Source organism: Talpa occidentalis, unplaced genomic scaffold, assembly GCF_014898055.3.
Source record: "Talpa occidentalis isolate TD23 unplaced genomic scaffold, MPIMG_talOcc4v2.1 talOcc4.2, whole genome shotgun sequence".
Taxonomy (NCBI): domain Eukaryota; kingdom Metazoa; phylum Chordata; class Mammalia; order Eulipotyphla; family Talpidae; genus Talpa; species Talpa occidentalis.
In genome coordinates this window covers 72574043-72587832 of record NW_023602073.1, presented here as the reverse complement: position 1 = coordinate 72587832, position 13790 = coordinate 72574043, and the positions used below count along the sequence as shown (strand labels likewise).

Here is a 13790-nt window from a genome sequence, read left to right as displayed (position 1 = left end):
AGAGTTCCCTTTTCTCCACATCCTCGCCAACATTCGTTTTAGTTTTTTTAATATGTGCCATTCTCACTGGTGTAAGATGGTAGTTCATTATGGTTTTGATTTGCATTTCCCTGATTACAAGTGATGTTGAACATTTTCACATGCCTGTTGGCCATTTGCCTTTCCTCTTTGGAGATATTTTTAGCTCTTCTGCCCATTTTTTGACTGGATTATTTTCTTTGTTTTTGTTGAGTCTCATCAGCTCTTTGTAGATTTTGGTGATCAGTCCTTTATCATTAGTGTTGTGTGCAAAAATTTTCTCCCAGTCAGTGGGGTTTCTCTTTGTTTTGGTTGTTGTCTCTTTTGCTGTACAGAAGCTCTTTAATTTGATGTAGTCCCAGCTGTTTATCTTTGCCTTCACTATCACTGCTTTGAGTGATGTGTCTGTGAAAACATTTTTGAGGTGCATGTCATATAGTGTTTCATCTATAAGAAATGTTAATTTTTTCTAAGCACAGTTTGGGATTTGGATAGAAAATGTAACTGTTGCTCCTTAAAACTGGCTTTGGTACACTAGCTTTCATGAATCTGCGTGTTTTCACTTATACCTATGAAAAACTGGTTTTGTTTATTGCTGGAGCTATTGAGTTTTTTTCCTCTGCTCTTGATACAGCAATAAAATACATATCCCTGTCATGGAGAGAGTCACCCTCCCCTTCTAAGTTTAACAAATCTTGATTTAAATGATTAACTAACATCTTGTTTTTTCCTTGCATTCTGAGGCCAGAGGGCCTTACTACAAAGAAACTTCAAGAGAAAATCAGGAATGGAATCTTTGCATAGATGACATTTTAATTTCTAACTCTGGCTCACTTCCCTCTTTTATTTCCTTGCAACTCTAGCTAAATAACCCCACACTCTGCCAGTGAGCAGGATAGTAGTTTTTCAGACTATAACCTGCTGCTCTCCTCATTTGTTGACAAATTAATGAAACTTCTTTCCTTCTCCTCAAAACTCCATTCTTACTGGCTAAGGGGAAGTGAGATAGGGATTATGGTATCAGTCCCTGCTGTGTTCAAATCACAGGCAGGTTGGAATAGATCAAGAGCTTTCCATGCTATTCACCAGATGCAGCCAAAATATCACTTTCTTTTATCATGACCAAAAGACTGTGCACATAACAGAGAGACATACCACTGAAACTGAACACACATAAGATGATGCTTAACTTTCATAGATAATGCACTTCAATGTTTTCTATTTCATTGGAGAAATTAGTGGATTTCACAATCCCTTGAAGTATATCATGCATTTTTTTTTTAAAAAAAAAAAACAGTAATGCAAAGTCTAGAATCTAAATGTTGGTTTCGACTAAATGTTGGTTAGAGTGGGTTTGAATTCCAGGTTTGCCACTTACTTTAGGCAAATAACTCAAGAAACCTCAGTCTCCCCAGCTGTAAAATGGGAGGAATACAGAATCCATCTCAGGTGATTTTTGTAACATTACTGACTATAAACTGGTGAGAATGCCCATTGTGTGACAGACATTGGATGCATTATTTCCATTCTTCCATTACTATAAAGTTAAGGCAGTGATATCCCCTTTTCTAGATTATAGAAAGTTCCAAGTTGAGGTGAAATTAGGATTATAAAAAAGAGCGAATAAAATGGCACCCTATGTCTATGGAAAAATATCTTAAGCTAAAATATTTTTAGCTATAGTTAAGTGAGATTGAACCCTGACTTCAGCTTTTGAACAAAGACAGGATGTCATTTACCCTCTGACACTCAGTTTCATTAACTTTAAAGTGGAGATCAAATCAACTAGTTCATGATGGCAATTAAGAGGATTAAAGATTATGTATCTTTAGGACAAGCATTGAGTCAGGTTCACTAAGAGGTTTTCAATGCATATTAACTCTCTAATTCTTCCCTCCCTGCTAATCCCCACATAAGGCATCTTTATCACTGGCTCCCACCAATTAGCCTACCAAGGCAATTAGATCTTTCTCGTGGAGACGTGACAATGGTTGGCTGCTGATGGGTGAATATTCTACCAAGAAACATTCCAGGGAGGTTCCCAATTCTTCCACGAAGGAGCTAGGTACTCCTTCAGCATTGCTGATGCTGCTCAGCCATACATCACATATTACATTTTTGCTTTTGTGGTTTTATTTATTTGTCCCTTTAGGTTTAGAGAAACCAGAAAGCTCCATCATGGCGGAGAAGCCCAAGCTTCACTATTTCAACGCACGAGGCAAAATGGAGTGTATCCGGTGGCTCCTGGCTGCAGCCGGAGTGGAGGTAGGTCCTGAGAGAGGCCATCTTTGTGGGTTCCCCAACCCCCTTGTTCTCGGGATGTTGTTTTGGTGCCCAAAGTTTCTGCTGGTAAAGCTAAAATGTAGAGTCAGGTAGGGCCTCTCACCAGGACAAAAGTCTTGGTATGAGGATATCTGCTGAAAACAGCAGGCAGATATTATGGCTAGATTAGCATGACCAGCTAAACCTCCTTGACAGAAAGTTAAGTATAAACAGGGACTAGAGATAGGATGTTTTGATGAGCAGCAACAATGGAGTCTCCCAGGGAACAGTCCCTATTCACTGCCCCCTACCTCATGCCAGACTATTATGCATCCCCAATGCACATCCCCACCATGCACGTTCCTCCATACATTCCTCCATGTCCTTGCCAACCTTTCCTGAATCTGATACCCAATAAATGTGAGACTGGCCTGGAAAATAGGTGCTGCATATCCAGAGGTGTGCAAGCCTTTATACGTGTCTTTCCTGCTCTACTTGGACTTTGAGTTGTCTTTCCTCATCCTATGCCACTTCTGAAGCTGCTGCCCTGTGGGGCAGATATCTGAGGTTGGATCTAAAGTTGACTGTATTAAAGTACTTTTCTCACATCAGCTAGGAGACTTTTGTTTGCTGAATGAACTCTTAAGAGTTTTGATTTTAAAAAGTTTTCACTTATTAAGAGATGAAGAGATTTGACCTAATATATTATCAAGATTTCTTCCCTTCAAAGAGTGGAAACAAAATAAATTTATGAAACTAGTCATGATGTGTAAACCTCACTTTTATTTGGATTTATGGAAACTGAAGTGTCATTTTTGACATTTGTACAACAAATTGAAACATGAACATTGATTGAATAGTACATAGTAGCTAAGGATTATTGTTAATGTTTGTGATTATTTCAAAAGTAGTTTTTAAAAATTTTTAAAAAGATTTATTTATTTATTTATACAAGAACCAGGATACACACCAGAGGTGCAGGAGGGTGAGAGGAGTCACCAGAGACAGAGTGGGGAACAGAACAGGCAGACTGACGAAATACACTGCTGAGGGGAGCAGCGGGCGTGACAGGAGAGGTCTGCTGTGCCATGTGGGACGCTCGCAGGCCAGCTGGGATAGAACCAGCGCTGCAGAGGTTGTGGACAGCTTCAGAGGCTGCGGACAGCTTCATAGCGTGGCACTCAACTGAGGCCCTCAAAAGTAGTTCTTATGCTTTAAGATACATTTTGAAATATTTATGATAAAAAATATGATATTTAGTATTCCTTCCTATTATTACAACAGGGGGAGCATGATAGGATACTAACTTGACACAAGAATGACATGAGTTGGTTATTATTGAAGCTGGGCAATGTGTACAGGAGGATCATTAAACTTTTTTTGTATTTTAATGTGTGCTAGATATTTCCGTAACAAAAAGAAAAAACATAAATATTATAATACAAATAATTAAAATTAAAGCATAATTTGCAATATTAGAGATATAACACACCTACTCAGCAATGATTTTGTGCTAATATGTGCAGAGGCATGGATGAACACAACAGACAGTTCCCTTCAAACCATTTTACAGTGTTATAAAGTCACATTCCCTGTGGAAAACTGAGCTCTGTGGGACCCTGTTGAGAGCTGCCCACTGGAGGTGTCACTGATATAATACTTCTGAGTGGAGACAGGATCCCAGCATCTCTCTGAGGGTTTTACTGGGAGAAAATGAAGGACAAATTCATGAGAGCTAGTCCCTCAAGTAAGAGCAGTAAAAGAAGGTTTCAGGTGAAGTGGTATCCTGTGACGGGAACTTCAAATGTACTCCCTTCAGATTCATAACTCACATTTGCCCATGCCTTGGTATTCCACTTTTCCAATTGCTTCATGAAGGTAGGGGAATTTAGCCTGGCCTTTGAAGGAAAAAGGACACACAAAAAAACACCCACATAGTACATTCCAGATTGTTTCTTCTCTATTAACAAACAACTTCCTTTTGCTCTAACCTGACTGTAGCTTTGAGGTTCAGGGATATGTGCAGCTCCTGGGCAGGATAAGATAAATACATGAGGGTCAAGTTGAAGTGATGCTGAGGACATCCCGAGCTCCTCTTCCGTACTGCAGCTTGACAGAAGAGGGTGGTGGTGCAAAGATTTACAGAGGCTCTTGCTGAGGACTTCTGGATTCTCTGTGCCTGACAGCTGATTCCCTTAGTCCTATCCATCTTCACCAGCCTCATAAACCACACAACACTAGCCAACCCAATCCCAACTTAACCACCTTTTATCGTGGTAACCCATATCCCCAATGTTTCTCTTGAACTGGATACTTAGACATTGCTGCACACATCCCACTATCTGACCCTGTGGGGTCACATCTGCAATACACTGTTCCACTGAGCAAGTTAGAACCCCCAAATTCCCAAATATTTTACCATCAAAATCTTCAAACTATAAGAATCATTGCAAATACTATATTAATTATTTGGTTTTGTGGGCCAGATCTGTCATAAGCATTTTAAAACACTATAATATTCTATTTGAGAAGATGCTCCATCTTCACTTTGTAGATCATGAAACTAAGTTTTGGAGACAGCAAATCACTTCATCTAGTTGTCAGAGCTATTATGAAGCAGAGCCCAGATTGCAAGAAAACTGTATCATCAAAATCCATTACCTTTTTAACCCACTTGTGAAAAATTTGTATTTTAAAATTTATTTTTCATTTCATTTTGTTTTCTAAGGAAAAAACCAGTAACCTTCCCACTCCCCAAATAATAACCATATTCCTATAAGAATGAACCTGCAAGAATGAACAGTTACTTCTGCAACACATTCTCTTTTCCTGTTGAGTCTAATTTAAATATCTAAATGGCCATGATCACACTCTAATGTGTATTCTGCCAAATTCAAATCTTACCTCCTCTGTAGGAGGCATCAGACATTAAAGGTTGAAATTGTTATGAAATAACAAGAACCCTGGGGCCTCTGGTGGCATAAGGGGTTAAGACGCAGCAGTATGAGGCTATCTACAGTCACTGAAGCACCAATTCGATTCCCTGGCCAGTTAGGGAGGTGACCCACATGGCGCAGCAGACCTCTCCTGTCTCACCTGCTGCTTCCCTCAGCAGTGTATTTCAGTAGATCCACCTGTTCTGCTCCCTGCTCTGTCTTTGGTGAATCCTCTCACCCCCTGAATCTCTGGCCTGTACCCCAGCTCTTGTATGCATAAATATATAAATCTTAAAAAAAAAAGAAATAACAAGAACTTGTGTACTATTTTTGCTTTGCAGTTTGAAGAGAAATTTATTGAAACTCCAGCACACTTGGAAAACTTAAAGACTGGTAAGAGCAAGTACCTAAGTTCCTCTGATGAGAGTGTCTAGCAGAAGTCATAATTTGAGGTTTTAATACTAGGCAACACCTTTGTGTGTATAATTGTAGTAGGGGGTTGATAAGGAAAGGGAGAAAAGTGGTTCAAATGTAAGGGATGAGGCTCCTTGAGCACATCTTGCAGGTTACTCGGGGATGCAAAGATCTAGAACTCAGAGTACTTGCTAACGAGCCATCCTTGGGGCACTGGGAATGTCCTCTCCTTGCTGTCTCCTGTTATTCTACACTATGCTGTGTCTGTTGAAGATCTCAAGCAAGCCTCCCAACCAAGGATACCAAAACAGATGCATTACAGTGAAAAGAGTAGAAAAAGACCCAGCAATTGCCTTGAGTTCCTTTTTCTTATAGACTTGACAAGCCAATATCCTAGCAATATTATAGACTTAGAAAACAAGATCACATTGAATGAGTTGGAAGGTCAGGTGAGAGTGTGAAGACACAGATACAGAGCAAAAGGTCACAGGCAGCCGTCGGGATCCAGGGTCTGTTCTGCATACACTATGCAATGGTGGATTTGAAAAGCACACAAAATACCCTTTTTTAGAAATCTATGTTAGCAGGGCCTTGTTGCCATGACTGATATAAACTTACTCTGGGAACTTTCCATGTCAAGTGACATCTGACCTTGGCCATATTGCAACTTCTCTCAACTACCAGCTAAAATATCTATGAAGATAAATCAAGCGCAAAAACACAGGGACCTAGATACCAGGTATCTGAATGTGAACTAAAGAGATCAATGAAATAATAGATTAAAAAGAAAAAGGAAGATTGATGAGAAAAATGATAAAAAGTTAAAAACAAATGTTTCCATTGAATGTTACCAAGTAATAATTTTTAAAATAATTTTCATACCTTCAGTCATTCCAACACACATTTTCTTTTCCAAAAAAGTAAGAGTCATAAAATAGTTCACGCTACTTTTTCTTTTCTTCTCTCAACAGATGGGAGTTTGTTGTTCCAGCAAGTACCAATGGTTGAAATTGATGGGATGAAGCTGGTCCAGACCAGAGCCATTCTCAACTACATTGCCACCAAGTACAACCTCTACGGGAAAGACATAAAGGAGAGAGCCCTGTACGGTATTTCTTTGTTCGTTTGCTGTCCTCTCACTAACAATTAATTGGAAAAGTTCAAGTTCTGATCGCACAGATCTGTGGTAGGGGGATCATAAACATCAACGGTATAGGCCTCGGAGATAAAGGAAAAGAAAAAAGGGCAGCAGAGAGCTACAAGGAGAAGCGTTTCTTTCAGCGTGGAATCAAGCAAGTGAGGTGACATAAGAAGATGCAGTCCACACTCACAGCTAATGACAGAGGCTTCCAAGTACTGATGCATCATGCACCTAGGAGGATGGGGTAATTGGGACTCCAGGTGCTCAGACCTCTGGAAGCTGGATACCAGCTAACAAGTAGACCCCAGGGACACAGCACCTGCCTGTCTTATTGATGAGGCTGGGAAAGGATGGGTCGAAGGAGTTGGTTCTCAATTTCCAGAATTACAAGAATGATGACCAGGATCCTAATTTATTAGTCAGTTTTAAAAAGCTGACCACTCGACAGGGTTAGCAGAGGTTGGTGCCCAAGAAACCCAGGTTAACTCTGATACAGGACTGAAGCAGCCAGGTTTACTGAATACAAATGGGGGTGTTTTCCCTGTTGTGGGGCCATGTGATTGAAATAAAAATTAGGTGTGGTATTGCTGGCAATTGCTCAAATAGTTAACCTTGGTGTTACTGTATGCTTCAGAGTTTCCACTACAAGGTTTACACCGAAGAGAATTTAAAATATGTCTACACTACAACTTCTATACTAAAGTCCCCAGTAGCATTGTCAAGAAGCTGCAACAACAAAATATCAAAGAACTGGTAAATAGGGTTGTATTCATATACTGGAGTATTATGTACCATTTAAAATGAATGTTTGCTATAACATAGAAAACCTCAAAAACATTGTTACACAAAATAAAACAGACACACAAGGGACACTTTTCTAAACATTTATATGATTAGAGAGAAGTTCAGTTGTTCCAAGAGACAAGAAGGGAGGAAGAATGTGGACTGCCAGCTAAAGCATTCAGCGGTTTCTTGGAGTGCCAAGAAAATTCTGGAATGCAGTGTGCTAAAAGTACAAAATTCTGGGACTTTACAAAAAATTGGTGACCTGGATAGGTCAACAATGCTCTCTGTCCCTCTATAATTGGTTGTGCGTGTATAACCAAGTTTTCAGAACATGTCTACCTCAGTAACTTGTTCTAGAGAGAACTGTAATATGTAAAAAAATAAATACATAACTGAACATTTGGCTTCTAAAAATGAGCCCAGTGGAGGTGAATTATTTTGCCTCCTGATGCCTCATTCTTTTACCTGTTTAATTTATAAAGTCAGACACAGGGGACATTAGACAACTTGGTCATTTTCTTCCTTCAGGATTGACATGTATGGCGAAGGTGTGGCTGATTTGAGTGAAATGCTTCTGAGTTTGCTATTTTGTCCACCTGATCAAAAAGATGCCAAGATCGCCCTGATCAAAGAGAGAACAACAAATCGCTACCTGCCTGCCTTTGAGAAGGTAGTGGGCTGTTCAGTTTTGGTGCTGAGATTAGAGGAGAAAGAATAGCATTGCCTGGGCATCCTGGGGCCCTGACCACTTCCACTGAGTCTTCTGGACCCTAATTAATGCAGCAATGCAGCAGCTGAGTCTCAAGGCATTTTATAAAAATTGAGCATGAAGATGGGTTGTTCTGGTTTTACCAAGGTACAGTTTTCAGCAAGATTTCAACTTCCTAGGACCCAGAGTATGTGGAGATTGAGGAACCATGTTCATGGGAAACAGTGGGAAGAACTGCTGGTATTGGCACCCAAGTGGGCCAGGATGGTATGACAGGTGGAGGTGGGGTGGTTTCTCTCTTGGGCGGGAATTCCTGGTCAGCATCAGAGCTTGGGCTGGGCAAGGCTCTGAGAGCTGCAAGAGATTGGAGCAGCTCCCACAGGGCTGCATGTGGGGTGTTCTGCAAGAGGGGTCCATCTACAATGAGAAAATGTTCAGGCAACGTGGGCAGGAAGCCTGAGGCCTGCCCCCATCAGGAGAATATGGCGGCGTTTCAGAGACAGATGCCATGTCTGACAGAAGTGGGGGCTGTGGGGTGGAGAGAAAGAGAAGAAAAGATGCTAAGATGATAAGTAACACATGTATATATTACAACATGATTTTGATGTTACCATGCTCTTTATCAACAATTGTTCATACTTCTACATGCCTACATACTCCAAAAGGATATTTGCCAAAATATAATTATCTTTAGTTAGTGGTGCCATATATATATTTTTCTTTTTTCTCATGATCCCCTATTCAATATTTTTAATAAGCATCTCATATTTTCTTTCCTATTTTATTATCCAAATTCACACATACTGAAAGGTTGAAGGAGATGTACAATGAACTTACAGACTCACCACCTAGATACAGAAATGGACATTGTGTTATGTTTGCATTATCATGGATCTCTCCATGCATCTCTCCTCCCGTGAATCATATTTTTTTCATGCATTTCAAAGTAAGTTGCAGACAGCCCTGCAGTCACCCTAGATAATGCGGCAAGAAAATGATAACAATTTCCACCAACATTAGTGACAACACTGGTGGATTAAGAGTCAGAACCTGTACTTAAAGAGGTGTTGAGATGATCTTATCCAGGTATACTTCAGATGCCAGAGAGATAGGAAGTGAGAAGAGCAGACCACAGGAGAAGTGTCAACTCTGAATCATGACCTGATTCCTCACATTGCCCAGGTGTTGAAGAGCCACGGACAAGACTACCTGGTTGGCAACAAGCTGAGCAGGGTTGACATTCACGTGGTTGAACTTCTCTACTACCTGGAAGAGTTTGACTCCAGTCTTCTGGCCAACTTCCCTCTGCTGAAGGTGATGCCCCCACAGTCCTCAGAGGGGAAGGCCCACATCTCCCATCTTGGGATCTCAGATTTGGACTCTTGGCCTGGTGACCAAACTCCCCGGTATTGTCCCGGCCTTCACTCTGGCCCAGGCTTCCAAGTCTGCTCTCAGTCCCTGATCTGAGGCATGAAAAGAATTGTGTTTTGTGAGGAAATTGGAGATAGATGCTTCCCCAAGGAGAGTGACTGAGGTTTTCTAAGAAGGGCCCAGGCTCAGCCTCTCTCTCCCAGGTCCTGTTCCAAGAGGGTTTCTGTCCTGGTTCCTCTGGGGTCCCCTTTATTCCAAGTGTGTGCTTGTGTTTCCACCCGAGTCAGTGTGTGCAGGTCTCCTTCCCTCAGCTCCTGCTCCCCTTTCAGATGCTGTGGTCTCTCTCACAGCCCCCCTGGCCACCTCTCTCTCTCTCAGTCTGCCGCGACCCTATTCTCTCTCTCGGAGAGCACATAGATCTCAGGGCTCCCCTTTGCATTTTCTGTGGTTCCAGCCCAGTTTTCCTGTGTCTTCATTATTCTCCTGGGGAGTCTTTATCTGTGTGGCTTCTCACAGACACACTAACCTTCCTTGTATTGCATAAGGGGAAGAGTCTACAAGGTTTCCGTGCAGGGAAGGAGAGGGGGAGGATGTGAGCTGAATAGTCTGAAACAGTCTGAAACCAAGAGTCGTCTTCAGTAATGAGTAGTGAGCTGGAGTTTCCCCTCTGATCTTCTTTCTCACTGGTGTCTGCTTCCCAACTCCTGGTGGTGCTGGTGGAGGGGAGGGTCTGAGAGGTCCTGGCCTGTGCTAATGATGGGCAGGGGTTGGCTCCTCACTGAGGCTTGCTCTTGTGCATTGCAGGCCCTGAAAGCCAGAGTCAGCAGCCTCCCGAATGTGAAGAAGTTTCTGCAGCCTGGAAGTCAGAGGAAGCCTCCCACAGATGAGAAAACGTTAGAAGCAGCAAAGAAGATTTTCAGTATTAAATAAAGCAGGCATAGTCACCCCACACACTGAAGACCAATCTTCTGAAGATTTGCAATAATGGAGAGATTTACCTACTGTAGATTCTGGCTAGTGTGAGGCCTATAAATTATTTCAATGTTTTAGTGACAAATAATAAACTTCCAATGAACATACCTAGATGTAATTCATTCTTTTTCATGAGGATCAAATATAAAATCATATTTTCAGTCTTCTATCTGCTTCTTTCTTAGAATTCAACATTAAAGAGGGAAACTGTAGGTTAAGTGGTCTGTCTTATCTTTTCCAGGAGGTGGTTTTTTTTTTTTTAAAGATTTATTTATTTATTTTATACTAGAACTGGGGTACAGGCCAGAGATGTGGGGGGGTGAGAGGATTCACTAGAGACAGAGTGGGGAACAGAACAGGCAGATCTACTGAAATACACTGCTGAGGGGAGCAGCAGGCGAGACAGGAGAGGTCTGCTGTGCCATGTGGGTAGCTCCCTGGCCGTGGATCGAACTCATGCTGCAGTGGCTGCAAACAGCTTCACATGCTGCCCTCAGTGGCCTGTGCCACTAGGGCGGTCCCTCTTTTCCAGGAATTGTTATAGACTATCTGCACGCAGCATTTGAACAGGCAAGTGTAGTGTCTATTGTTTCTGGACCCAATGCCTATGCGAGTATGTGGCTTCTCCACACTAACAGGCAATTCTTTGACACCACCAGGGTGTTTGTGAATTCAAGACAATTCAGCTCCATTCTAACATGATCAACCCAGAGATAGAACAGTTTCCATAGGTGCAGTGCTTACTTTTCTAAGACCTCCCCTCTCCCCAGGAGCCAGTCTCCAGCCCAGGTTGTTACTTGTGCTTTTGACTAACTCCCACACCCCCTTGTCATGTTTGATTAATTTTGCTGGAGCAACTCACAGACCTCAAGAAACCCATTTACTCACTAGGTCGCCAATTTATTACAAAGGCTCTAACTCAGCAAGAGTCAGATGGAAGAGAAGCAGTTGGCAATGAATGGATAATGGAAACGAGGCTTCCACATGCTGTTCAGGTGCACCTTTCTCTCCACGTCTTCCACATTCACCCACTTGGAAATTCTTGGGGTCCCCACCTCTGGGTTTTTATGGAGGTGTCATTACACAGGTGTAACTGACTCATTGATCACTGGCCCTTAAATTAAACTCAACTTCCAACTATAGCTGAGATGAGAAAGCATACATTGTAAAAAAATGAAAAACAATGTAAAAAAGTATTAAAAAATAAATTAAGTTATAAAAAAATATATATATAAAAATAAACTCAACTTCCAGCTCCTCTACCCCACATGGAGGTCTGAGGTGGGATGGAAGTTTAGCCTCTATTCATGCTGGTTTTTCTGGCAACCAGTCCCCATCCTGAGGAATCTTCCAAAAGTTATGATCATTAACATAGCAAAAGACGGGCCTCCCTGGTGGTGCGAGGGGTTAAGATGCAACCTATGAAGAAATCCGTAGCCACTGCAGCACAAGTTCAATTCCCAGCTGGCCAGGGAGCAACCCACATGGCACAGCAGACCTCTCCTGACTTGCCCGCTGCTCCCATGCTCCCATGCTTCACATTCGGGAGGCTGCTGACTCTGGCTTTCAGGGCCTGCAATGCACAACCCACATGGCACAGCAGACCTCTCCTGACTTGCCCACTGCTCCCCTCAGCAGTGTATTTCAGTCAATCTGCCTGTTCTGTTCCCCACTCTGTCTCTGGTGACTCCTCTCACCCCCCCATCTCTGGCCTGCACCCCAGTTCTTGTATGCATAAATAAATAAATATTTAAAAAAAAAAACAAAACATAGAAAAAAAAGACACCTTTACCATTCTCACCACAGCAAATTCCAAGACTCAGAGCTATGAGCCAGGAAATGTAGACATGTATGAGAAAACTAAATATATATGAGAAATATATCTTCATCATCTGAATGATTACATAAATATTTTTTATTAATCACAATATTACGGGTAGAAATTCATGGCTCACATTCTCAGGTTTTTCCAGGAATATACCTCTCTATCTAGATCATGGCAGAAAGACATTTTGTATTTTTTTGTGAGCCTTCAAATATAAAAAATTTCCTTCAAATATAAAAAATTTTGTCTTGCATATTTTTGAAGAACTCTTATGTCTACTACAGACTGTTTGGTGTCTAGGAGATGGGGACATAATGAGACCAAAACAGACCCAGCTCTGCTCTCAGGTGGCCCTGTTATCCTTAGAGCCAGAATCACCCAGTGCATCACTGCTATGGGGGACTCCAGACATAAGCCTTCCTCTCAGTGCAGCCAGTGGGCCACAATACAGGGCCTTCCCAATACAGATTACAGGCAAGAATTATAGAGATATAAAGATGTATGTGAAGTATTTTTTTCTTCTGTTCTGTCAGTGGACCAGAGTACCTGGCTTAGAAGTGATTTCTACTTTAGCCACACTAGGGGCAGAAAATCAACACTTGTCCCAGGCATCAGGGCTTGCCACATTGTGTCCTACATGGGTGAGCTTCCCCTGTTGGGGTGTCTGTTGTAGGAGCAGACAGACATACAGGGCTCCCTGACCACAGATTCACTTCGCTCTCTCTGTTCTCTAGTTATAACAAAAGCAATTTTCCTGAAATATGAAGCTGAGCATCACTCCTTTCTTTAGCTCCTTTGGTGACTCCCGTGGCCTGCAGGGATGTCTCCTCACACCTGCTCTCCAGTCCTATCTCAGTCTGGGCCCATCAGCGCCCCTCGCTTCCTGCCTGGTACATCTGCCAGCCCACCTGAGTGCTCCTTCCCCTCGCCACACTGAACTCCTCATGCTGTCCCCCACCCCCCCACCGGGAGACTGGGCTGTCTGCGGTAAATCTCCAGTAAATCTGAAGGCCATTGTGTCTCCTCCACAATGCTGTGAGGCCTGGTGTGCAGCATGGCCCTGAGTGCCCCCATGTTCTTCACAAATGGTAGTAACACCAACACAACTCTATGTACACCTTGATGATCTAAGGGTCTGAGTCTAGGCTTTGGGAATTACTCACACTGTCTCTATGCTGTCATCTGCCTGACACCTGCATTTATTCATCCATTTCTTCAAAATACATTCATTAATGTCACTCAAATGCAATGGCTGGAAATGCTTAGATCTTAATCCAAATATAACAACTAAAAATAAACATCCATGTTTATTGCAACACTATTCACAAGAGCCAAGTACTAGAAACAACCTAAGTA

The 13790-nt window shown here is 42.0% G+C and overlaps 1 protein-coding gene across 1 annotated transcript; it reads left to right on the top strand.

Moving 5' to 3' along the window:
- The first annotated feature begins 2019 nt into the window (after positions 1-2019).
- LOC129144634 (glutathione S-transferase A2-like) lies at positions 2020-10682 on the top strand. Its single transcript, XM_054698151.1, has 7 exons — positions 2020-2083; positions 2171-2283; positions 5558-5609; positions 6602-6734; positions 8086-8227; positions 9449-9580; positions 10442-10682. Exons 1-7 carry the CDS (start codon positions 2020-2022, stop codon positions 10565-10567), a joined length of 762 nt encoding a protein of 253 aa, XP_054554126.1. The 3' UTR covers positions 10568-10682.
- Positions 10683-13790: the final 3108 nt, after the last annotated feature.

What these genes read in the sequence shown, in the direction of transcription:
- LOC129144634 (XM_054698151.1), top strand. Translation starts at nt 2,020, where the DNA reads ATGGGTGAATATTCTACCAAGAAACATTCCAGGGAGGTTCCCAATTCT. An exon ending in CTTGGAAAACTTAAAGACTG is followed by an intron (nt 5,610 to 6,601) that starts GTAAGAGCAAGT and finishes TTCTCTCAACAG; the next exon opens with ATGGGAGTTTGTTGTTCCAG. An exon ending in GACATAAAGGAGAGAGCCCT is followed by an intron (nt 6,735 to 8,085) that starts GTACGGTATTTC and finishes TTCTTCCTTCAG; the next exon opens with GATTGACATGTATGGCGAAG.